This window comes from Megascapheus bottae, chromosome 15 (genome assembly GCF_031878675.1).
Source record: "Megascapheus bottae isolate mThoBot1 chromosome 15, mThoBot2.hap1, whole genome shotgun sequence".
In the NCBI taxonomy this organism is placed as follows: domain Eukaryota; kingdom Metazoa; phylum Chordata; class Mammalia; order Rodentia; family Geomyidae; genus Megascapheus; species Megascapheus bottae.
The window spans coordinates 44,564,376-44,590,589 of NC_143523.1; the positions used below are offsets into that span (position 1 = coordinate 44,564,376).

At 51.8% G+C, this 26,214-nt stretch overlaps 2 protein-coding genes across 3 annotated transcripts in view; one reads left to right on the forward strand and one right to left on the reverse strand.

The window, feature by feature from the left end:
- Cdh23 (cadherin related 23) overlaps nucleotides 1-26,214 on the forward strand; it is a 305,993-nt gene that overhangs the window by 244,194 nt on the left and 35,585 nt on the right. The window contains exon 36 of the mRNA XM_090346502.1: nucleotides 25,788-26,009. Within this exon, the coding sequence (XP_090202628.1) occupies nucleotides 25,788-26,009 (222 nt within the window). The remainder of the gene's footprint in view (nucleotides 1-25,787; nucleotides 26,010-26,214) is intronic.
- Nucleotides 317-22,614, reverse strand: Vsir (V-set immunoregulatory receptor). Of its 2 annotated transcripts, none has more exons than XM_090346501.1 (7): nucleotides 22,377-22,614; nucleotides 12,875-13,303; nucleotides 12,529-12,585; nucleotides 8,180-8,287; nucleotides 4,783-4,810; nucleotides 3,499-3,692; nucleotides 317-3,351 (listed from the first exon to the last, which is right to left on the reverse strand). In XM_090346501.1, the coding sequence occupies exons 1-7, from the start codon at nucleotides 22,459-22,461 to the stop codon at nucleotides 3,314-3,316; spliced, it is 939 nt and encodes a 312-aa protein (XP_090202627.1). In that variant the 5' UTR covers nucleotides 22,462-22,614; the 3' UTR covers nucleotides 317-3,313. The 2 variants fall into 2 exon arrangements, with proteins under 2 accessions (XP_090202627.1, XP_090202626.1); XM_090346500.1 differs by having other exon boundaries at nucleotides 3,499-3,695; nucleotides 22,377-22,613.

A 26,214-nucleotide genomic window follows, 5' to 3' on the forward strand; every position in this document is an offset into this window, starting at 1 on the left:
CAGATAGGAACATTTTTGGTGTGGGGTGAGGTAGAACCAGGGACTAGTGGGCAGTTTCCGTCAGAACCCTGATATATGGAATAGATACATTCAAGGTGAGGGACCCACCAGGCCCAGGTTTCTCATGCCATTCCATTCAGTGGAAGGAAGAGCACAGGCCAGGGAAACAGGAGACCCAGGCACGATTCCCACCATTCACCTGTCTCAAAAAACAAGCCTTTCAAAACCTCAGCTTCTCTGTGCATTAAATGGGGACAGAACAGTTTTTCAGGGTGAGGTGAGGAGGGACTCAAATAAACAATGACACGGGTAGATGTGTTTTTCAAATAAAAGTATGTTGTGAAGGTACAGATACAACACAAATACTGCCACATCCTTTTGTCTGCCCAGGGCAGGCACTGCTAGCACTTTCTCACTGAGCTATGTTAGTGCACCAAAATCCTGCTCATCATCCATTTCAGGAAGCCACACCAATAGATGAGAGTTGTGAAATCAGTCCCCCTGGTCTGCATAATTACAGACATAATTACTGTAAAGGTCCCAGAAGCTGGCAGAGTGGCCAAGAAAACATGGCATCCTGGTTTGAGCCATCACCAATGGCTATGTATCAGTTAGTCAGCTCTGCCACTAGGACCCCTGCCCTGAGACTCACAGAGTAGTTAAGGAGATATGGTGATTTCAGAGAAAGAGAAGAGATAATGCAAAGCAGGGACTGCTTGTCGAGAGGCCAGACAGCCAGTGATCTCTGGACTGGGACAGGCACTCAGCTGGCCTGACTTTCTGTAAGTAGAGCTTTGCCCCCAGCATCCTGGCTGGCCATTCTGGTTCCTCTTTTCACTTGTTGCGGTTCCCTGAGCAAATCTCAGCCCAGCCAGGCCAGCCCAGAGGTGGCTCCAACTGGCACCAATGGGAATCCTACTTCTCAGAGTCAGAGAAGGCTTCAGTGGCAATGTTTGTTGGGGAAGGCAGGTTCTGCAGCCCCTAACCTCTCTGCCTCCTCAGAGTCCCATCTCTGCGGAGCACTTCCCTGTATCCTAACTGTGTGCCATGGCAAGCAGGGGAGCCATGGGTAGACAGGAGTGAGAGCAGTGCCAGGGCTATTTTCTTGCTTGCTTGCTTGCTTGCTTGCTTGCTTTCTTAGAAGGAAATTCAAAGAACTCTGCAAGCCCACCAGAAAGCCTGTTACCACAGAGTCTAGGCTGACCAACAGCAGCCACCAGTGGCCTCGTGGCTTGTCAGGCAGGCCCTGATGTCAAGAACACCTCCTTCCTGGAGCTTCAATCCTAGTCGAAAGCTTCTCAAAATGTGAAAATCTGGAAACAATGACAATGACTGAACTGGCTCACAGACTTCCTTCCTGGGCCTCCACCAGTTACAAGAGCAAGCTGCTTCAAGGCTCTGGGCACCTGCTGCCCTTGAGAGCTCCCTGTCCATGCCTGTCCCCATCTTGTCACAGCCCTTAGGACTGGCTTCTCAGGGACACCACACTCCCAGGCAGCCTGGGGGGGTGGGGAGGGAGCTGTTGTAGAACTTGGCTCCTCCACAGCCACAACAGCAGCAGGGACATCTGTGGGGCTGTTTCAGGCAGACCAGGATAAAGATGGAGCCTGGAGCTCACACTAAATTTTACTGAAAACAGGAAACCACGAAAATAAACCTTGCACACTTGCAGGGTCCATAGAAGAGGAGAGCAGTGCAGTACACGAGGAAGCATGGCAGGAAGTGGGGTAACTGTTGGGCTAGGCCTCCTCCCCTCTCCCCACAGCAGCAGAGAGGCTTTGGGGTATGTGTGTGGTGGGGGGAGGCAATGCTGACAGCCAAATTCTTAGAAGTTGTCTCTACATCAAAGTCCAAAGCTGAGGGCTGGGCTCAAGTTTGTCTCCCAGGGGACAAGCTGCACACCCCAAGTCTACCTTGTGGAGTTTGTTGTTCAACCCCTGGGGATGGTACAGCCCAGCCACACAATAGCTGCCACCTCCCTACTCCTGCCCAGGAGCCCTCCACAGGCTGGGAGAACAGCTGTAGTATACATGGCAGCAGGTGGTGCAGAAGAGGGCACCCTAGGGACAAAGCAGGAGCCAGGGTGTGGGTGTCCTGGCCACTTGGTGGCATCATTCCGATGGAGAAGCTGGTATTCATTGGGAGGTTCCATCTCCCACCCGGGACACAGCAGGAGGCCACAGTGCCCAGATCCTTTCCCTCCCCTCCCCCAACCCATCCCCAGGTACTGGTAGATTTTGGGGCTGCTGTGATCCAAACCACAGTGCTGTTTCCAGCACCTAAGCTCAGTTCAGCAGTGCCCGGAGACCTGATGCCTTCATGTAAACTGTGACCTCTGTGTGCCAGGTTCCTGTCATGCTAGAGGCTAGAGACCAATTTGCCCAGCCTTGTCCTCTACACTCTCAAGTGCCAGTGACCACCAACTCTTTTCCCATGCTCTTAAAAGCCTTGATTGACAAGTCCATAGAGTAGAGTAGTGGGGTTGGAGGAGGGCAGGAAGGAACTCCTCTGGCTCCTCTGTTCTTACCCCTCCACCCTCCCTCTCCACTATCTACCACAGGTGGCACAACCTCTTGCCTCAAATCTGCCCTCAAATTGCCCAAGACACCAGTTGGCTCACAGTAGCCACGGGGCCCCAATACGTACTTCCTATGCTTCTGACCACTGAACCCAGGAAAGCAGAATATATCTGTGATGGGAGCCCCAAATTTGCTTAACCCCTTGGTAAATCCTCAAATTGCTGGTTGAAAACAGTGGGGAAGCCCTATAGCAGGAGCCAGACAGACCCCAGCTGGGGAGCTCAGGTGTGCAGAGTTAGGCCAACAGAGTAGCAGCCTCAGGCCAAACAGTGGACCCAGGCCAGCCAATAGCAGGCAGGAGTCTCTCCATGTTTTGTCTTGTGTCTTTTGTCTGTGAGACGGCACTGGGGAGCCAGCCCAGTGCCTACATCATTTCATCTGTGATGCCTGGGCCCAAGACTCCTGTCCCAGGTGGGGAGGCTACTGCAAGTCTGGAAATTCTGGAATTTCTTAGGTTCTTGGTCATTTGGCATTGGTAGCTGGTGAATTTCAGGTCTCTAGGAAGGATCCAGTATCCCAGCATCCTTGAGAACAGGATGAGTGACCCAGCATCTTCTCCCATCCTCACGTAGCATCTAAAAGGATGAGAAGCCTGCCTGGACCTCCGGAGGGAGAGCAGAATCTAGGCTCAGAGCAGGAAGGAAGGACCAAGGAGGCTAACCTTGGCTCACATGCACCTGCCCCTGACCCACATGCCCCTAGCCCACCCCTGCCCACACCGTCCTTCAGCTGGTCTAGTTGAACTCAGAGTCTGGGGAATCAGGAACTGGATCTGCAAGCAAGAAGAGAGAGAAAGTGAATGGGGAGATCTTCCACCTTCATCCTGAGAAGGTGAGGACTACTGAGGAAGGGTGGCCTGCAGACCCCGGGAGCATGACCTTGGCAGGTCAAGAGGCTATGAAGCCCAGGAAGCACTCACCTAGTGATGGAAAGAAGACGTCTCCAGGGCCTGGAGGGGAGAGTGGAGTGTTGGGCTCCGAGAGGAGAGGCCGCCCAGACTCTGAAGGCTGCCGCTGGGCCATGTAGGACAGAGGGGGCCTGGCCTTGGCCTCAGGCATCCCCTGGGAAGGTAGAGGGGCCTCAAAGCCAGGGTTTTCAATTCCATGGGGGTGGCTGCTAAAGAAACAGACCTGAGGTTCAATATCACCGTCTAGAGTACAGCCTCTACGCTCCCTGCCTCCACCTTCCCTGTCCTCCTTGCCTCCCTCCCTTCACAAAGCCTCTATTTCCCAGATAGCAGCGAGGAAGGAGCCCAGCTTAAGGAGAGGCAAAGGTTGTTCTGTACTTGTCTCACCTGCCCTGAGCTAACAGCACAGGCAGCCACCACAACTGACCACACGGTCAGCCTGAGAGACGGTCACCAGGAGAGCCAGTGTTAATCACACTGTCCCTCTAGTTTGGGGGACAGGGATTGAATATTTGGGCTAAAGGGAAGGGCGCTCTCTCTCTCTCTCTCTCTCTCTCTCTCTCTCTCTCTCTCTCTCTCTCTCTCTCTCTCTCTCTCTCTCTCTCTCCCTCTCCCTCTCCCTCTCCCTCTCCCTCTCCCTCTCCCTCTCCCTCTCCCTCTCTCTCCCTCCCTCCCTCCTTCCCTCCCTCCCTCCCTCCCTCCCTCAGGAAAGGGATCATCTAGGAAGGCCTCTCTACCTGAGGTTCCCCTGGGATCTTGGACAACATCTCTCTTAGAATTGAGCTGTGGATTTAGTGTTTCAGGACAGGGGCCAAGTTCCCGAGTGAGGTTGTTTCCTGAGCCCAGTCTAGGGGGCCATACTGCAGACAATCTTCCTGCCCAGAACTCAGATGCACAATCCCCAACTCACCTTTCTTGACCTGCTGTCCACTCTGAGGCCTCTCCATGATCACTTCCTGCCCTTGTAGCCTCACAGCTTTCTTGGGAATCTCTTGCAGAGCAGAGCCCCAGCCCCACCAGAGATAGGCTCTGGATGTTTCAGCATCTAACCCTAGTCAACTGTTTGCTCCCTGCCTAACCTAGGTCAGGCTGATCACTGAGACCCAAAGGTGGGTAGGTAGTCCCTGCTGGGTAAGGAGCAGCAGGGAGAACAGCCAACTAGCACAGATGTGTGGGATCTGAAAGCAAGAGACAGGAGCTTTTCTGAATAACTGGCTTGTGTAAACTACACAAAAATGCCCCTTTCCCCATCCACTGGCCCAAGGAAGTTTTTTTTCAGGTCTCTGTGGGCCTTACCTGTCCATCCGCACCAACTCCTGTGCACCTACGGACACAGAGAGAGAAGCTGGTTATAGGCAGAAAGGCTTTCTAGAATAGCAGCCCTTCTTCCCTTGCTGGCAGGTCCCCTTGGGGGCCATCAGGACTCCATGCAGCCCGGGAGTCCACTCTGTTCCCTCTGGAGGCCCCAAGGGCACTGCTCTAGAGGTGTGTCCAGCAGATGGGCCCTAAGAAACCACCCATTCTTAACTACTGGTGAGTGAAATTATTTTCCCTAAGATGTTTGTCACCAGGGAACTGAAGGCAGCCAGCACTTTCCCTGGCTTGCCAAAGTGTCACACCTTTAGGATTTAAGTGTTAACCAAAGGGTTGGCTCCTGCATTTGCTATCTGTGGCTTCCAGCTTGGCCATTTGCCCCATTCTAGTCTTCAGCCATGACTTCCTGGCAGGCATGTTTGTGGTTGGTTCCCAATTACAGGGCCTGCTCTCCCCCGTCCTCCTCATTACCTAACAGAGAACCCGAGATCTGAGCAAGCCATTGCTTCCCAGCTTTCCACCCACTTTCTGCTCCTCACCCAAGCTGCTGCTGCCTTGTCCCATTCTTGGGGTTTCCCATCCTGTAACTTGGCTACCAACCAGATACAGGGCCCCTAACTTCCCTCTCTCTTGTAGGTCCCCACCCCCTTCCACAGATCTTTCTCCAATTAAGGAGCTTGGCTGCTGCTGACATGAGGAAACTGGCCTGGCTGGGGGAGGGGTGCCACCACGGAACCAACAGGAGGAAGTTACATGAGAGTTCCTGAAATCCTGGCTCCTGCATATGGGGGAGACCCTGTGTCAAGTCTCACAGGCTTATGTAGCAAGTGTGTTCTTTCCTCAGCTCATCCATTTCACTGCACGGGGGAAAGGATGGCAGTCCCACTTTGCAGCTGGGGAAATTGAGTCACAATCTAATGCTGCAGAGGTACCCACACCAGATAAACTGCCTTCTGCCACTCCCACCAGCCCTTTCTTTTTTCTTTTATCCTGAGTGTGTTTTATTCATGAACACCTCCTCCAGTCTAGGGTCCTGGAGCTTCCTTCCCAGAGCGTAACACACACACACACACACACACACACACACACACACACACACACACACACACACACACACACACACACACACACACACACACACAGCCCCACCTGCTGCCTATGCTGGCCAACCTCTGCCTGAAACCTGGGACTTCCATCTGTATCCCCCACATAGCAGTCCATATCCAAGAGCAATGACCCCCCAGCCTCTGCTCCCCTTCTGTCTCCTGAGCACCATGCCCTCTGCCATCCCTGAGTCTGAAGTCATAAGACAATTTTTCTTTTCTTTTGAAGGGTGAGAAGGGTCTGGCCTCTGGTGTGGTTTTATCCAGAGATGAATTCTTGTTCCCCTTTTATTATTAAACATGACATGTCTAGAGTAAGCTGTGGTGGAAGGCTGTCTGCCACAGAAGAGGGTTCATTTACTACCTCTGGGGAGGTACTCAGCATGGGCCAGGGCACCCCTAGCCCTGTCTTTACCTCCCCCCCTTTCAGTCCAGTTTACCTGGGCCATCCTGGACAGCTTGGGACCTTCTTAGGAAGCCCAAAGCTAGCACTAAAACTGAAAGTGTCATGGTGTATGAGGCAAGAGCCCTCCCCCCCCATACACACACCTCCCAAGTCCTCAGGATACCCTACAGTATTCTGGCCTGCTGCTACTTCCTCTCTAGTTCTCCTCCTGAGGCCATCTCCCTCTCTGAGTACAGCAGATACCCTGTCAGAAAGGCAAGTACATAGTGCCCCCACCCCCACCCCATCTTGGCTCATGAAGCATCCTCTACCCATCCACCCAGAACTTGTTTGTTTTCTAGTTCCTGTTCCTGGTTCTGACCACATGATGAAGCAGCACTGTGGTCAGGGATAAAGGGGACAAGTAGCACGTCTCTGTCCCTTCCCTGCTTTCACTCCTTGGAAGAGCTGCAGCTGATGGTAACTGCAGCTCTCTCTCCCAAGCTGAGCCCCTAGTTCTTGTTACCAGTCCCACCTCCTTGCTCGCAGAGGGGATTCCTGAGGGCAGGCTGTGGTGGGGTTCTGAAAGAACAGGGCTATCCTGAGTGGAAGACTGAAGTGGTCCAGGCCCAGTGTCTCACAGTGGAGCTCCAGGCTGGGCCTCTGGGAGAGAGAGCAGGGAGGGGCTGCTGTTGGTAGGGATGCAGGAAATCAAGTGGGAACTGGTGGCAACATCCTCCTTCATTTACCTTCTGTTGTCCAGGGAAGAGGCTAGAAAGGGCTGCAGGAGCAAAGGACACTCTCTCCTGTGCTCAGAAGATTCAAGACTCAAGGGCGGGGCTCAGAAAGGGGGTGTGACAGGTGTTTGTGGCCATGAACTTGAAGGCTGGTTTGGCCACTAATTTGTCATGTGGTTTCTTAGACAAGACAAGAACCTCTCTGAGCCTTGGCCTGCCCAGTTACAAGATGGGAACCATGAGCTCTTGGGTTGTTACTGGGACTAAGTGAGGGAGTGTTTGACAAGCTTGGCACGGTGCCTGGCGCTGCAGCCCCATCTGTTAGGGATTGGAGGATGTGGTGCACACACTAGTGAGTATTTCTGTTACATGGTGGAATTATCATCCAGGGTAGAAAACTCTGGTTGAGCCCCAGTTCTGTGCTGTTACATAATATTTGGGTTTTGTTGTGGAGTTTTGCTTTTTGTTTGTTTGTTTGTTTTTTGTGTCAGTACTGGCACTCAAGTCTGGCCTTCTACCCCTCGAGACACAGCTCCACTTCCCACTTTCTTTGCTGATTAGAGATAGAATTTTTCTGCCTGAGCTGGCTTTGAACCTTGATGTTAAGCTCTCAGCCTCCTGAGTACCTAGGATTGCAAGTGTGACCAGCTAACATTTGGTAATTTAGCTATTTAACTCTTGGATTCTAGGCTTCTCATCTATAACAGGGCCAAACCAAGTGATCTCCGAGACCCCCTCCCTCCCTCTTCCCATACTTCAGAAGTCATTTCTATCCTATTATTGCAACTAATTATAAAGCAAACCTTCCCCTTTGTCAGCTAAAACAGGTCTCCAAGATCTCTGAGTAGTGACATTCCTATCAACCAATGTGAACAGTTCCTATAATTCTATGCAATTATTCATTCATTCAACAGATAATTTCAGTTTAGTGCCAGCAGCACCTGGGTACCAAAGCAACTGGCCAGGCACTAAGGCCTAGAAAACGTATCCCTGCTCCCCACCCCCACTCCACCCTTCTATCTCCCTGCAGGGGTTGTAGCATCTAGTGGAGAGAAACCTCCTGTGCAGGTGCTCTTGCCATCACTGACCCCAAGGCTGGGCTGGGCCATTCTCACCACTCCCCGCCCCCACCACACCCAGCAACCAGTACTCACGGCGGTGAGAGGCCACCTGCCTCTGCTTGTAGACCAGCAGCAGGATGAGCGGAAGGCAGAGGATGCCCACGATGCAGGCGCCCGTGGCCAGGGCTGCAGCTGTGATATCTGTTAGGGCAAGAGGCAGCCAGCTGAGCCCCCATTCCCACTGCTGCTCCCAAGAGGAAACTGAGGCCCAAGGAGAGGAGGCTAGGCAGCAGAGCCCCAGAGTCAGACCTTCAGTACCCTGCAGAAGCATGGAGAGAATCTAGCAACCCCCTTTCAAAAGCAGCTCCATGTTCACCCATCTGGGCCCAGAGAAATGAGACCTGAAACCCACAGTAGACACAGCTCCAAGAAGAGAGAACAGACGTCTCATCTATCCACAAACAACAGCTGGACCATTTTAGACCCCAGGTGTACCATAAAAGGGAAGCTGAACCTTCCAAGACCCCCATGCCACAGAGTTCAAGATCAAAGGGAGCCTAGGTGATAAGGAAATTTTACAAATGATGGTGGTAATGCCACATGACAACATTGGCATTCTGGATGAATTCTTGATGTCATCCAGATGTATGTCATGGAACTGCACACTTAAAGATGGTACATTAGCCTCCACCCACCCTATGAGGGACCCATAAGCTCTAGAATGGCTCAAGACATAGAAATGTCTTGGCCTCACACACAAGTCCTGGGGGAAGAATCTTGGGACAAGATTCTAGAGAAGTCAGACATGATAGCCAGCAATTTGAGAGGCAGAAAGATTGCATGTTCAAGGCCAGACTAGCAAAGCTAATGAGATCCTGTCTCAAAAATAAAATACAGATGGGCACCAATGGCTCATGTAATCCTAGCCACTCACGAGGCTGAGATCTGAAGATCAACATTCTAAGCCAGCCAAGGCAGAGAAGTCTATGAGACTCATATCTCTAACAAAAAGAGATAAATAATAAAGTACAAACAAAAGGACTGGGGATGGGGTACTTGATTAGCATAGCCCTGAGAGAAAGAGAGAGGTTCAACCTTGTCCAACATTTTCAAATTTTTAAACTTTTAAACTACAAAATTATAGGTTAAGAAAAATGTTTAAATACATCCTCTTCCCTTGACCAGGGCCCTTCCAGGAGCCTGCCAGTGTCCCTGCACTTAGTCTGTCCATCTAGATTGTCTTGTCATGTGGAATCAGAGGACAACTGCTGAGCAAAACTTGCACATCTCTGTGTCCTCCCATTCTGCTTTGGCTCCATCACATAGGTCACCCAAATTCACTGAGACCTTTCCCTCCTAATAGTCCTTGTATGTGCTTCTATTTTCAACATAGCTGTTCTGTAGCCAGGAAGCACTGTGCCTAGGGCTCTGCTCACTTGGGCAAGTAACATCTGGATGTAAATACCTAGCCTCCAAGCACTGAACTGAGAAGCTCCGCCTTCAAGTTAGCTCTTAGACGCTTGTTAAATTGCCCTCTGGAAAGACTGTGCTGCTTTGCCATCCTGACAGCCCCGGCTGGCTTGATTCATTTTAGTCCATCTGCTGACTACGGGAGTTTCGCTAGGAACAGACCAGCCAGTTGGAACCACAACCAGCGTAAGCCCATTTCCTTCCCAATTTGAGTCTTTCCCTCAGCCAAAAGATGGCTGGGACCTCTTGTCACTGAGAGCATTGGGTGGGAGAAAGTGGGGTAGTGGAAATGTTGCCTTTGCACTTTATGTGGGAATAGAAGCCATTTTTATCTTACTGAATGGCTATAAACAACAGGGTGTTGTAAATAAGTGAGTGGTGGGGGAGGGAGGTATTGTTTGCACTGTAAAAAGAGAACAAATGGTTTTCAGGTACATTGGAAGTACCCATGGGTTCGGGAACAGTTGCTGGACTAATTACAAAGCAAGTTCAGCTGCTCGTTAAGGCAGGTTCCCTGCAGATTTTTAGTGTGGCCGCATGGTAATGCAGAATATTGGACGTGAAAGCATCCAGTAACTCAGACAGTTGGGTATTTCTAAACCCCATCAAAGGACTTCCCAGTGGGCTGAATCTGAGAGGCTGGTTGCAGAGCACTCTTTGCTGGTCCTGAAAGCACACCTCCTCTGGCTGTTACTAAGCAACGCTTGGTCTTGCTATGGTTTGCCAGGTGTTCAGTAATTTGGTCTTGCTGGAATGGGTTGGCCTAATCTCCCTGCTTGGCTCTTGACCACCGTGGCGGTTCCTCTTCTGCAGCCCCTTTAAGGGATCAGGATATCTCTCCCACAGCCTGAGGTTTTCTTAGAAGCTGGACTATGAGTTGAGGCTGGGTTGTGGGCAGCCTTTGGGGAGAGATCTGTGGGCCCAGCCGCCCTCAGAGGCTGTAGGTATCTCTCTCTAGATTCAACCTGGACACAGTTCCCCATCCTGAGTGTGCCCAGGGCCTGACTGCTGCCCTCTGGAGAGAAGAGACGAGCACGGTCACATCCAAAGCTAGGTTCCTTCTGGGAAGGTGATTAGGTACTGGCAGAGGCAGTTGCCAACATCACATTTGGTTGTGTGCCAGGCCCTTACACAGCACATGAGATGTGAGGGTGCTGCCTGCTCAGGATGCATACTAAGGTACCTGCCAAGTGCCTGCGGGTATGTGCTGAGGAAGGAGGGTGGAAAACAGACGGAACACCCTGCTGTGTTGGGGTGAGGAGAACACTTTTCCCAGGCTCCAGGATGAGGGAGAATTCACAGTCCCTCTGGCAATGCCATGCCAGGAAAGGGATGTGTTTTTGTTCCACCTTCCCTTGCCTTCCCAGCTGGAAACTGACATAGACTTTCACTTATTTTTTAGCCCAACGACTCTCACATCCCAACGATAATATCTAGGTACTTGAGATGAAGTTAGATCAGGAAAATATAAAGAACTTGCCTGGAAATATCCATAACTGACTAGGCGTTACGTCTCTGCTCTGATAAGGAGCTGGGGTTGGGATGGTAACACAGGTTACCAGTAAATAGCTCTAGAAGTTGTGAGGACACAGGCCCAGGTCAACTATCTACTACATCTGCCCATCATCTTGCCTCAACACAGAGGATGCATGAGTTGAATTGAGGAGTTGGATCTAGAAGTAACAGTGGCATGGTTCTTAGCACTTCACATCTTATACCTCCTCTTACCCTCGTGACAATACTGGAATGTAAGCGTATCCTCATGCACAGAGAAGTCAAGCATCTTGGCCGATTTCAGGGTCTAAGTTCTCAACTACTTTACTACACTGCCTTTCGCTATGGTCTAATGTTGCAGTCATAGCCTGCCGCAGACTTTATTTGGGTTTTGGATTTTTAGTTACTGACATTTTTTTGTTATTGAGACAGAGACTAACCTTGAACTCAAGATCCTCTTGTCTCAGCCTCCCAAATGCTGGGATTATAGGAATGACCCAGCATGCCCATTTCAGAAAGGTGATAAGGGCAGGCTGGCCCCTGTGATGCCTCTCTTGGTGCTGGTTCTGAGAAGCCAGAAGAGAGCCTCTTCACCTGCCTAAACTTTGGGGAATTGAAGACAAAAGTAGAGAGGAAAGTGTGCAAGATCCCAGCAACTCTGTAAGAGTTTTCAAAGGAAGAAGCAGGACTGGGGGATTTACTCAGAGTGGAGTTGCGGTGGGGAAGTGAATGTCCCCCGTTCCCCATCAGATGGGCTGCTTGGATCACGCATGCGTGTGCACACAGAGCTGCTGCATGGGCAGGAAGGGACAATGTAAGAAGTGAGGGCAGCAGCAGTGGCTTGGCACCGAGGTGATCCTGGAGCTCTGTGATGCCCTCTGAGTTCCACACAGATCCAGTTCAGACTGAAATGCATGTTTTAGCACAGTTCCCAGCCAGCTTGCTGGTTTAAAGACAAATGGGTAATTTGAATTAAAAACCTCATGGCCTTTGAGTTGGGATTTGGCTTTGCGCTCTAGTTGAGCTATTCTGGCATAGGCTTCCATGCATGTTCAGCTAGAGGCAGTGACACAGTTTCCCTTCTATATCTTCGAGGCCAGGGCTGGTCCACACTGAGTGTTTGGTAAGTACTGGGAATCTTAGAAGAGTAGGGCACTCCTAAGACCTGTGCCCTGTGCCTACTATTGCCAGATCACTAGGCACTCTCACCTAATTGCTGATTGTCCAGCTGTCCCTGGGCTGTGAATCTGGGCACAGCACACCTCCTCTGGGCCTGTTTCCCCATCTTCATAGTGAAGACAGTGGTGCCCACCTCCCCCATACAGCTGCAGCCATGGAGGATGCAAAAGAATAGAAGCAACTGAGGGGACATAGGGATGTGGCCAGGGTATGGAGGATGAGGTGAGAGTTCAGAACAAGCCCCAAGTGGAAGAGGAGGATGGAACAGAACACTCAGAAGGGACCCAAGATGGCCTTACTGTCACTGTCCTCTTGGGAGGATGGGTACATGATGCATTTGGAGGGGGCATCTTTGCCTGTTGGAGGAAAGACAGGACAATTAGGTGAGTGTCAGTCCCAAGAGGATAGAGAGAGTTGTCCAGACTGCCACCCCTCCTATCACAGGAGCACACACTAGGGCCTGCTTAGCCTGGCCCAGCTGGAGACTACCTACATGTACACATGTGAAAACACACACACGCACGCACACACACATACATACACACACACACACGCCATGGATACTGCAAACATACTAGAGGCCATGTCACCGTGTCCCATGCAGCAGTGTCCCACAGTCCCAGGCCACAGCCTTTGGGCACTCACCTTTCTGCACCTGCAGCTCCATGGCTGCGTGGACCCGGTGCTCCAAGTGGTGATGCCTCATCTCCACCACCAGGCAGCAATAGAGGCCGCCATCTTGCACAGTCAAGTTCCGCATGGTGATGGAGAAGTTGCCATGGTGATCAGAGGCCATCTCTAGCCCGTGGCTCTGGAGCAGGTGATGGCTGGAGTTGGAGGCCTGGTGGCCTCCATGGTTTGGGTGAAGGTTATGTACGGTGACGTTGCGGATAGGCCAGTGCTCTGAGCACACCTGCACCTCGCCCCGTGAACTGCGGTACCAGGTCTTATAGAAGCTCATTTCGTGCCCTTTGGGCACAGGGCCCAGTAGCTGACAGGAGAGGGTGACGTTCTCTCCCTCAGGACACACGTACAGGGAATGTGGCGTAGCTACCTTGAAGGCTGCCACTAGATCTGTTCAGAGAGAGAGAAAGAGAGGAGAGATCCCTGTCACCTGTCAGAGTGATGGCTGCCCCCTCCCACCCTAAATGGCGGTGGCCTCAGCCACTCCCCAGCCACAGGCCCTGGTCAGATCAGCTACCCTCTGACACAAACAGGAGACTGGCTGGCCAGAGTGGGCTGGCCAAAGTGGGCTTCCCGTGGATCAGGCGTGCATCCTGGCTCCAACCTTCCCCCCCACCACCATGACTGTTCCTGCTGTCCATTCATGATCTGCACAGTGGGTTCTATACCCCATGCCATCCAGTGGCAGGCAGAGTACAGAACAGAGTGGCTGGGCAGCTGTTCTTTTGTCTTTGGCCACCCTTTGGAGAGCCTTCAGCACCCTCTTCCCTCCCCCCAGCCAAGGACTGGTATGTCTCTCCCCCCCCCCCCCATCGTGTAGTCCAGTGCTGGGAGTCCCCAGGGAGGGGAAAGGGTGCTGCTGATCCAGCTAGATAGACAAGTCTGCAATCATCATTCCAGAACTCCTGGGAAGAGGCATTTTACTTCCCAGGACTTAGGAAAGAAAAGAAACAGACTTCCAGGTGAGGCCAGGGACTGGCAGGAAAGAGGAAAAACCTTCAGATTCAAGGACAGATAGGATGTAGTAGGTAGAGTATGCCCTAGGCACAGTGGTGGAGCCAAGGGGAAAGCTAAAGCGCCCGAGGGATAGGGACAGGGACTGGGGGAGGGGGATTGCCTCCTCCCAAGCACTGCCTGCCTCCCTCCCAACTGAACAACTCTGTTCTACTTCTTTTTGGCTTGTTTTCAATGAGCAGATGATGCAATCCCCTGGTCCTCTTCCTCCCAGCCCAAAGTGCCGACTTCTGAAAACAGAACATCAGGGTGGTCTCTGCTCTTCTCTTTAGCTGTATGGGCCTAGGTTTCCTCATCTGTTCAATGGAAGAGAAGTAGCTTCAGCACTGACTGGAAGAGTAAACGAGGCAAGGCAGGCAAACACAATCTTCAACACCCCCACACATAGGAGATGTTCTGTCCACATAGGAGATGGAACCCTATCTGGGAGCCCCGGATTTTTGGGAGATCTTTGCCAAGATGGGCAGAGATTTCAGAACTTCTTTGGAAAGATACTGGGCTCCTGTTGGGGCAGCTATGCAGCAGCCCAGGAAATAAGGAAGCATTTGCCTGCAGTTCTGGGTGTATTCTCAGAGCCTGGAGTAGCTGGGCGCGGGAGGGGGGTGGGGAACAGTGCGGGCTTCAGGGAAAGCAGGGTCTAATGAGAACCGTTAAAGAACGAGCCTAGGCTATGTGCTAAGGATGTGTACAGGCCTAGCCACGCTGCGTAATAGCTGCCACCTTTAATCCCATTCTGCTGATGTGAAAACCAAGGTGCATGTGATCCTTCAGTGGGCCAGAACAGGAGGAGCGCCATGCCTAGTGAAAGGGCTTGCACCAGGGCTACTACAAAGAATCAGACCCACCCATGTGGACCCTTGTGTCTCTGCCCTATACTGCCCTTTTACCAGCAGCCATGTGGCAATGGGTCCACTTCCCATTGCCACAGATCATCATTTCCCCTGGCCACTGGTTCACTTCCCATTGCTAAACATCATCTCCAAGCCCAAAGCCACCCCAGGGTGTGAAACCAAATTCAGATCCATCACCACCTTGGCAGCTGTCAGGAGGTCAGGCAGCACGGAGGCTGGAGCCTGCAGGCCTAGGAGGAAGGAAACGAGAGCACCACATGGATAGAAGCAAGAATGGGGTGGGGTCCAGATGTGAGCTTGATACACAATCTGGCCAGTCCCCAGGCAGAGAGCCTTGGGGACCAACCAGTGGTATTCATGACACAAGGCTGCACAACCCTGGGGGAGGGTTTCTGACTGAGCCCACAGAAACACGGGACTTGAGGACAACAGAAGAAGGAATTGCTCAATGCCCACCCAGCCCCTTACATGCCACCTACTCCATCAGTCCCCATAGGACCTCTTCCCCTTTTACTTAAAACAAAACAAAGAAGAAGCTGTCTAGAATTAGGGTCTGGGGGTAGGGGAGGGTGCTGTTTTAAAGTGAAGGCCCTGAGAGCAGTGGGTCAAAGGTCGCAGGTTTGTTGTGCCTGAGGCCCAGTGTAGCCTTTCCTTGGACAGTCACTCCAGGATGTAGGGCAGGGACCATGTAGTAGACAAGCACGGGGGCGGGAGCCTGCGTGTGCCTGCGCACCCACTGGGAGCTGGGGGCGGGAAGGGAGACACACAGGCAGTGTGGCTGCAATTACAATCATGTGCGGGAGGATGTTGTTCATTGTGGGTCACAGATTCTTTCAGACACCTGGGTCATTGTCAGAGACCGGGGAAAGTGGGTGGAGAGGAAGGGCCCTGGCTCCAGGGTGGCCAGGAGCTTGTGGGACAGGAAAGTGCCCTAAGAAGGGCCTGTGCATGAGCCAGGAGGGGACATTCAGACTCAGCATTGGTCTTAGGGCCTGGCCACTGCTCCAGCTGGACGCTACCTGCCACTGAATAAGACCACATAGGAATGTCTGAGGAAAGGTGATGGAAAGTAGGAAACACACAGGCTTACACCTCTAGCCTGGGCAGCAAGAGGCCTGGACCCCAATGTCCACTTAGCTGGGGCCTGGCTGTAGGGCCAAATCCCACTTTTTTCTTTCAAGCTCTGAAACCCTGGGAGCAGTGGGAGTGGGAGGCGGGGGGGGGGATGGGGGAGCTGTGTCTGATCATGTATTACAGACTTGCTGACAACTTACACTTGTCTCATTGAATTCTCCCACCACCCTCTGATGTGGGTTTTACCATCTCCATTTTAAAGAGAAGTCAAGTGACTTGCCTCCTATGTGGCTACGCTGAGATCCACACCTTGGCTACACCAGCCCTGCTGGCAGGAAGAACCTCCCACCCTCCAGTGGGTGGGCCCCACATATCATCTTTCAGCTATTCAGAAAGAAGGAACTGACCCCAAATCAACCTCTGTGCACTTGCACTGTCCTGGCTCTGCCACCTACTCAGGCTGAAAACATGCCTTCATTCCACAAATAGTTAGGAAGGACCTCCCATGAGCTAGGCCCTAGGCAGACAGGCTAAGGAGCACCAGGGATCAAAATGCATCTGGCTTTTGAAATTTCTAGCTGGGGGGCAACTGGTAGTAAGGAAGGAGGGCTGGGTTTCCATTCGTTCTGCAGGGAAAAGTTGCTCTGTCTCCATATATTCTCAGTATGGAGCGCGTGCACATACACACATACACACATACACACACACACACACACACACACACACGCATGCTCCTTGTAGGGCTTGAACTCAGGACCTGAATGCTGTCCCTGAGTTTCTTTGCTCAATGCTGGCCTACCACTTGAGCCACAGCTCTACTTTCAGCTTTTCTGGTAGTCAATGGCGATAAAGAGTTTCATGGACTCTCCTGTACTGGCTGGCTTTGAACTGTGATCCTCAAATGGAGTAGCTAGGCACAGTATGCTACTTTTTGTGACAGTCACCCACCAGGCCCCTGGTGAGCCCCTGTGGGCATGTGTGAGATGGGGAGGGGAGTGAGTGTGGACTAGCTTTCATATTTTCCCTGATGGGCATGAGCTTTGCTCACTGTTGCCAAGGCAACGCCCTGGTCTTGGGAGGTGGATCCCCAGCTTGGTTAGTTGGGCTCAGCAGGCCCCACCCAAATTCTGAACTCTGTCCAGCTGCTAGGCTTGCCAAGTAAACAGTTGTCTGTTCTTGCTGGCCCCATGCAAGATCAAAGAGACCTGGTCCCTGGCCTCATGGGAACTGACTCCAGCTCCCCACCAGTCCCTGTCCCCCAACATGATCCACAGGGACCAGAGGAAAAGACTGGGTTCTGTCTTTATCAGGATGCAGAATACAGAGGGAAACAGAGGCAGGGCTCAATCGGAAGTGAAAGGAAGTAGTCCAGGGTAAAGCCTGAGGCTATGGCCAGCAAGCCTGCCCCTGGGGCTCTCTGACCAGCTAGGACAAAAGGCATCTGGTGTGTTTATTGATACCTGCACTAACAGGAAGTGTCCATTCACAGGCGGGGAAGGGGAAGCTGGCCTCTATGGGAGGAAGCTGCATTTCCAGCTCTTTGGGAAAGTGTCCCTGTGTCCAGGGTAAAGACTCCAGCCTGTGTGCCTCCCAGGGAGGACCTGGGCAAAAGGCCAGGACCCTGGTCAGAGGATCCTTCTCTGCATGACTGTAGCCATGACCCAGGGCTGCCAGAGAGAACAGCAGCAAGATACTACATTTCAAGTCCAATCTCCTGTTCTCTACCAAGCTGACAATCAGAGCCTCAATGCGACAGAAGTAACTACTTTGTAATGGGTGTTATTCTAAGTCCTTGTGTATGAATTTGCTGGTAAATTCCCTACCCTGGAGGTTGACCTAGTGTAGTGTAATTGCCTAGCACGCACGAAGCCCTGCGTTCAATCCCTCAGTATCACATACATAGAAAAAGCCAGAAGTAGTGCTGTGGCTCAAGTGGTAAAGCTCTAGCCTTGAGAAAGTCCAAGGACAGTGCTCAAACCCTGAGTTCAAGCTCCAGGATTGACAAAAAAAAAAAAAAAAATCCCCTACCCTGAGAGGTAAAGTGATTGTCTCACAGATGTGGACACAGCACAGAGAGCTTAAAGTGCCTGCTCAGTGTCTCACAGGGAGTTAGTAGCAAGCTGAGATCTGAACGCAGGCTTCCAAAGATCTGATATCCTCTGACTACTCTCTACAAACTAGATCTAGTCAGGACCTGACTGGGAAGCACCACCTCTTCCCACAGATGGACAGCTGTCCTGACTAATGAGGGCACAGTGTGCCTGGTAGCATTAATAAGTTAGGTAGTTTTACTTTTGGTTTACAATCATAAAGAACATTGAATCATCTAGAGAGGTTATTCCCTTTTCAGTTTTTTCTCAGTCCTGATTACATCAAAGAGAAAGTCGCAGCTGACGTTACTCTGTCTCCAAAACACTCTTTCTGCTAATTGCTTACTTATTTATTTCAGCAAGACACAGCAGAAGACCTGAGACTTAAGAGTCTTCCCCAAGCTAAAGTTTCTAACTAGAATTTAATGCCCTTATTTGGTTTTCCTATGCTGTGCTTTTATGATTTTGTTCTATTTATGGTGGGTGATTCTGGTTTTCCATTTATGAGAGCAGTATAAAATTTCCCCTTGAAATCTACTTGAGGTCTGGGAAGTTTGGCCTAGTGGTAGAGTGCTTGCCTAGCATGCACGAAGACCCAGGTTCGATTCCCTGGTACCACATACATAGAAAAAAGCCATAAGTGGTGCTGAGGCTCAAGTGGTAGAGCTCTGGCCTTGAGAAAGTCCAAGGACAGTGCTCAGGCCCTGAGCTCAAGCCCAAGACTGGCAAAAATAAATAAATAACTAAATTTACTTGAACAAAATAATGAGTAGATTAAAGAGAAAGCAAGTCTGGCTACTCAGGAGGCTGAGATCTGAGGATCATGGTTCAAAGCCAGCCCAGGTAGGAAAGTCCATGAGACTCTTATCTCCAGTTAACCACCAAAAGAGCAGAAGTAGAGATATGGCTTATGAATTAGAGTGCCAACCTCAGGGACAAACTCAGGCCCTGAGTTTCCAGCCCCCAGGACACACACTTAAATGGATACCAGGCAGATACAACACAAAGGTCACCAGTAAAGGAGCCCAGAAAACACCATCCTGAAATTACTGTTCAAAAAGCAATCTGGGGGCCGAGAGTTTGGCCTAATGGTAGAGTGCTTGCCTAGCATGCACGAAGACCCAGGCTCGATTCCTCGGTACCACATACATAGCAAAAAGCCGAAAGTGGAAGTGATGCTGAGGCTCAAGTGGTAGAGTGTTAGCAGTAGAGTGCAAGCCTTAAGAAAGTCCAAGGACAATGCTCGGGCCCTGAGTTCAAGCTCAGGACTGGCAAAAAAAAAAAAAAAAGGGCCGGGAGTTTGGCCTAGTGGTTAAAGTGCTTGCCTAGCATGCATGAAGACCCGGGTTCGATTCCTCGGTACCACATATATAGAAAAAAGGCCGGAAGTGGTGCTGAGGCTCAAGTGGTAGAGCTTTAGCCTTGAGAAAAAAGTCCAAGGACAGTGCTCAGGCCCTGAGCTCAAGCCCAGGACTGGCAAAAAAAAAAAAAAAAAAAAGCAATCTGTCTCACAGAAACCAAGTCACCTAGCTTACACAACACACAGTGAAGTATAGGTGTGTTTGGGACCACATGATGAATGCAATGAAGGCAAGACTAGACCCAGGCAGACCCATGGAAGATAAAGGAACTGGGCTTGGCCAGTAGCAAAGCAACTTCATTACTGAATGAGGGCCATCAACTTTCTCTTTGGAGACAGACAGCCAATGCAAATGGGCTGAGCATGAACAGCACAATCAGAACCCCATGGTGACAGGAACCCCTAGGCCAGGCTGGCCTGGACACTGCAATGGCTCATCTCTGGAGGGCTTGGGGAGGGTAGACTGCAGGCCCCTCCATGGATATTTGGTACTCTAGGTGCCTATGGAGACTCTAGGAGTCTGGAGAGGCCTGTTCCAGTGACACAGGTCACACCTTTCCATTCCCTGGGCATGCCATAGGTCCCAGCAGCATCAAGATGGAAGGCTCTTGCCAAGTGGTGCCCCCAGTGGGGCATGAGACAGGAAATAGCATAGTGCACAGCATTCTTTTTTTTTTCCTTGCCAGTCCTGGGGCTTGAACTCAGGGCCTGGGCATTGTCCCTGAGCTTCTTTTGCTCAAGGCTAGCACTTTACCACTGGAGCCACAGCTCCACTTCCAGCTTTTTCTGTGCATGTGGTACTGAGGAATCAAACCCAGGGCTTTATATTAGGCAAGCACCCTACCACTAAGCCCCATTCCCAGCCCCATGCACAGCATTCTCAAGGACCAGGCCCTGATTGGCTCTGCACAGCTGCCTGTGAGAGAGAGGCAGTCACTTCCAATTAAGAAATGGGGGACTTGCTTAAGTATGCTGAGGCATACCCATGTCACAGAACAATAGAAGACCAGCTTGGGATTCAAACAGAGGTTTTCTGCCTTGCCAAGCCACACTGTGGTTTTTTTTTAATTGTCCTCGAAACACATATCCTACACCCCTTGCTTTGCTGGCCATGATTTGTGGGCATCAGAAATCAGCGCTGATCCCTGGTCATAGCAACTGATCCTAGGACAAGGGCCATTCTAGAATTCAGTGGATAGGACTCAGTCATGAATGCCAGGGCAGATGGGACCTGAGGACTGTCCCTTCCTCTCCGCTCAGGACTAAGATCTCATATCCTGCAATTAGAGAGCTGGTGCCTGAGCTTCCCAGCAGAGCACCCTGACTAGGCTGCGTCTGTCAGCAAAACAGGAGTAACCAGCTAGGCCAGGGGCTCTTAGGCCTTTCAGGCCCCTGAGTGTCTCCAGCATAGGCCTCTGATATCAGTAGGCCTGTGTTGGTATGCATTGGTGGTGCAGTGGGCGCAGTGCCGTGGGGGCCTGGCCCTGAGCTGTTCCTCTCTTCCTCCTGGCCTTGAGGCAGAAGTCATGGATTTCCCAAGAGCTGACCACCACTACAGCAGCTTGGGGACCTGGGTTACTCAACAAGCCTTTGCAGTCTTGTTTACTATGATGGGAAGATGCGGGGGGGAGGGGGGAGGTCACACCTCCCTCACCCTCAGTGCACCCTTGTATGTTCAAGTGTGATGCCCCAGGTTTAAGACCCCTAAAGTCAGCTTAGGACAGGGAAGGATAGTAACTCCCACAGTCGTCGGGTCTGCTGGGCCCTGGCACCCTCCCCATTCCAGCCTATGTAAGGAAAATGGTGTCTTACACATTTCTTAGGCTCTCAACACTTTGCCTCATCAATGCCATCCTCTTTAGGGCCAACCCAGCCTCTCTCCTTTTTGGCACTCCTGCCCAGGGACAGGTGAGCATTCTCAGCTTCCAGACCTTGTGGCTCAGTGTATCAGATAGAGGGGGGGAGTGGCCATTAGCAAGTGCACCTGGGTGACAGTCAGGACTCAGGCCAGAACAGCTTGAGGTTCAGGATTCTCCTGACTCCTTCGGTAAAGGCTGCGCCAACCCTAAATTGATTGCCTAAACTACACTAGGAAGTAGCCCTTCAGGCAGACCAAGCAAGGAGTAAGAGTAATCAAGGACTCTGCGACTAGATGCTCTTGGCCACATAAACAGATAGGGTAAGGATTCTGAAAACAACTTGTTTCTGGGTGCTTGGTCTATGTGCCAAGGGTCTCCAAGACTCCATTTCCCAAACTGAGACTGCTAAACAGACAGAAGCCTTGCCAAAGTGAGGACAGGAAAGGAGCAAGAAAACAGAAGGGGCCTCATGGGGTCAATTGGAGTAATAAAGCAGGTGGCCTCAGATGAGTGGGACAAGGGCCTTCCTGCCTGCTGCTGTCCCCAGCTCCTAGAAGTCATGCCCTGCCAAAAGTCACATCCTCAGTACAGTGACTACCACCCTCCTCTTTTGGTCTTCTTCCCACTGGATGTCATCTTGGGGGGGGGGCATCCAAGCCAGAGCTCTGTGAAGAGGGTGTGGACCCCTCCTCCTAATCAGAGGCCGGGGCCTGCCTTCATTACAGAGATCACACACTGCTTACAGACTCCCCAGCTGTTCTCTCCACCTCCCCCTCTTATCCTCACTTCCCCCCTCCTCTTCTGACCTGGCCACTAGACCCCTGCCTGGGCCAAGCCCTCCAACCTTAGTCCTGCCTCCCTCTGACACTTTCCATGACTGACTCCTTCCCTCCTTCTCCCTATCAAGTTAGGATTGCTGCCTGCTACATCCTGTAGCACCTTGTGCCCTGGGTTATGTGGGCAGGGAAGGGTGCAGCAGGCAGAGCCCCCAGGAGCCTGGGTTTACCGCTTGAGCAGCTGTCAGAGCACAGCTGTGCCCAATGGCGTGGGACACTTGGCAGAGGTGCCTGTGTCCCCCCCTAGCCGGCCAGCCCAGCGGTGTGACAGAGATCAGGGCGGACTGAGGGATGAGCAGGGCATTCCCTCCCTCGTGCGTGCCGCCCGGCGCCGCCGCGCTCTCCCTGCGCCCCTCATCAATCCACCGTCAGAACTCACCCCGGGATGCAACCAGGAAAAGAGCCAGGAGCAGGGGTCCCCAGCGCTGGCCTCTGGACTCCAGGACGGAGGTCGGGATGTTCATGTCGCCGTCGGGCCCAGCGTCGTCTGGCACGGCGAGGCGCAGGGGGACCGGGAGCGCGCGGGGAGCCGGCTGGACTGGCTGGACTGGCCACCAGGAGCGAGTGCTGCGGAGGAGCCTGGAGGGAGCAAGCGCAGCCCCGGCCGTGGGCGGGCGGCTCGAGGGGCGCCCGCAGCGCCCCCACGGGGCAGGGGGCGGTACTGCGCCTCTACGTCCACGCAGGCCGGACTCCCGGAGAACCGGGGAGCCTGCCAGTGGCCAAGCGGTCAGCTGCCCTTGAGGGCTGGTGTAAAGCCATCTCTGCCTTTTTGAAAATCGCTATGGCTGCATGACCCAAGGAGTCCACTCTATGTCCAGCTTAGCCCGGTGCGTGGTCATCGCGGCTTGTCAGCCCCCACCTACCTGCCTTTGAGTATGGTGAATGAGAATTGGTTGCAGCCCTCCATGGTTTAGCTCCAGCTATGAAATGAACAAATGCACGAATCCACTAATGAAATCCAAGCGTGGTAATGAACTAAACACACACACACACACACACACACACACACACACACACACACACAGCAGGCTGGACACATCCCCACACCAGGACATACACAGCTTTGCCCACTCTGCCTCCCTGGTACCTGGGTATCTGCAAACTCACTTTTTTTTTTCTCCTCCTCCTCTTCCCTTCTCCCCCAACCCCTTTCTCTTTCTCCTCCAGCCCCCTTCTCTTTCTCCTCCTCCTTCTGCACCCAGTCTTGTGGGATGGAGGGGTGGTGGTACTGGAGATGAAACACAGAACACTTGCTAAACAAGCCCTCTGCCACTGAACTATAGCCCCACCTATCCACCAACCCACTTCTGAGACCTTTCCACCCAGCCATAATGGCACCAATGGAGCTATCTTCCCCCTGCTCTCAGCTGAATTCTTGTCATTCCTCAGGGCTCTGCTCCAATCCTTCCTTTACAGCATGCCTGGCCTCCCTAGAGGTTCCTCCTGTCCTTTCTGTCACACCACCCTTTGGCTCTCATTCCAGGCCTGAGGTTCATTGCCTGGGGGGAGGAGGGTCTTCTGCCCTCCCAGCTTTGTTTTGGAGGAGAGTGGCCTTCTCCCTCCATGACTCTTGAGTTGTTGATGCAGTCCAAGTGTGGAGAGGCTATTCACTGTACTCTGGTCTGGGTGACAAGTCAGAGAGGAAGAGAGCATGGGCTCCTAAATGGAGCATTGGTGGTGACTAGAGTAGAGACTTGGGAGGCAGTGCTGCTGAGCCTGTTGTACTCCAGCCCAGCTGAAGCCACCACCGGTATTTGTGGCCCCTGCAGGGATCCACAGGTGACTTCCAGCTGAAGAGTGGGCAGAGTCCAACAGTGGCATAGTGTGTGATCTCTTCTCACTAGGGAAGGGTCCAAGCCAAAGCGATCAGGCAGACACAAGCCCACCTCAGCCAGCCTCCACAGCAGTGAAATGGATTCTCCTCGGGGCCTCTTTCCCCAAGGTAGGGAAAAGCAGGAAGAGATTAGGGCAGGAAAAAGGTCATTAAGCCTGACTTCCTCCTGGCTCAGAGACCAGATCAGAGGAGGTCAGACACTGTCCCCACCCATGCCCAGGCTTGGTCTCATGGCAGGAAAGATGCAAGGGACAAATCTGTTAGAATCACTACTCCAAGCCCTAGCAGCTCATATGATAGCTAGACTCACTGTGAATCTTTTTTATCTGAGACAGTGGGCCATGCGGAAGCCTGCAGGTGGCATTCCCATGTTCCCTCAGGTAGCTCGGGCTCCTCCCAGATACTGAGTGCTCACAGCTGCAGCCAGAACTATACAAAGGAGAAGCAAAGCATGGTGGCTGTGTTTGACACTCATCACTCAGACACAAATCCTTGATGGGGAACGTTGGGAAGTCACAGCAACCAACAGAGCATATGACACATTTCTAGGATATTTTATCCATCCTGGAGGCAAAAGTTCAGGCTGAGCTTGGCACCAGTGACTCATACCTTATAATCCTAGATACTCAGGAGGGTCATGGTTCAAAGTTAGCCAGAGGAAGAAAGTCTGTGAGACTCTTAATTCCACTTAACCACCAAAAAGGATGGAAGTGGAGCCATGGCTCAAGTGGTAGAGAGCCAGCCTTGAGCAGTGAAGCCAAGGAACAGTGTCCAGGCCCAACATTCGAGCCCCATGACTAGCACTAAAAAAAAAAAAAAAAAAAGTTCAAACAGATCCTCAGATCTAGCACTAGTTACCTCTTTACTCTAGATAGGAAAGTTTGAAAAATATTGAACTAATTTGTTTACTCTCCTGGGAGGCTTACTATTTTAAGAGACCTTCCTAGAAACTCGAAGATTCACAGGATTATCTCCCTAATGGTAAGATTCAGTCCAGGTGATACACACAGCACACTGGAACCCCAGAGTCTACACCAGAAGAGATTTTAGATGTCAAAGCAGATCCTTTACTAACAGACACAAAGGCTCCAGAGAGGGGGGGTAATGGGTCTAAGACCACACAGTTCCATTTCCAGGCCACCAGCCCTTCCTACTTTGGGGACAGCCACCCGGCACTGGTTCCTGAAGACGCAGACAGCGCTGCATGTAGATTCTACGAATCATCAGCCACCCATCTGTCCATCCTTCCCTAGATGGTCCCAGAAACAGACAAGGAAGGTTATACACATGTTATCTGTACTGTGCTTTTTGCATACCCATTTTCCATATCTGCCCTTGGCAATGACCTCTGAAGTCCCGCCCCATGTATGATCTAGTTCAAACTGGTCATCAATAATGGCAATTCATTGCTTACTTTTGTATAGCTGTGACCAAAATACCGCAGAGAACAACTGAATAGAAGAAATATTTATTTGGGTTCATGGTCTACCCTGGATCACTTGGTTCCATGCACTTGAGCGGAAAATTACATGGTGGTAGGGGAGAGAGGCTTCTGTCCCCTATGGGAACAGGAGAAGAAAAGAAATGTCTAGGGACCAAGGTGCATTGAAGTTTATCTCCTATGCCAGTTTTAGTCACTAAATCACTATACAGTCAAGGATTCCAAGCTTGCATCGGGTCTCAGCAGTGCCATGATTGATTAGCGATGTCTGCCATGGGTATAGACAATAACAGTGGTGGTACAAGCAGTCACTACATTTGTTTTGATGAAGTCTCTGTACTTTCTTCTGCTGCCAGCCTGTGCCTTTCTACCCTTTCATGAATTCTGCTTTGCCGCCTTGTGTTAGATTACACTGAGTGAATTCAGCTCAGGAGGATAGCGATTTGGGTCGTCGTCCCCCCCCCCCCCCCCCGTCTAGTCCCCTGACCAGGTATTGATCATGCTTTTCTCTACAGGCGACCACTCATGTGTATGTGACCATCCTGGACGAGAATGACAATGCTCCCATGTTCCAGCAGCCTCATTATGAAGTGGTACTAGATGAGGGCCCAGCATCAGTCAACGCTAGCCTCGTCACCATCCAGGCTTTGGACCTGGATGAGGGGCCCAACGGCACCATCAGCTATGCCATTGTTGCCGGCAACATTATCAACACCTTCCAGATCAACAGGCACACGGTCAGCAGCTGACAGGAGGGTCCAGGAGGAGGGTGAAGCTTCCCTGAGGGGTTGGTGAGGAACAAAGATGGAGCCTGGGAGGAACCTGAGGGATGAAAAGCTTATGTGGGTAGGACCTCCTCTGCAGAGTGTGGGGTCTCCAGGATGTCAGGGGCTGCATCCAGGCAGACCCCCCCTTACCTGTCAACACCTTCCTCATTTCCTG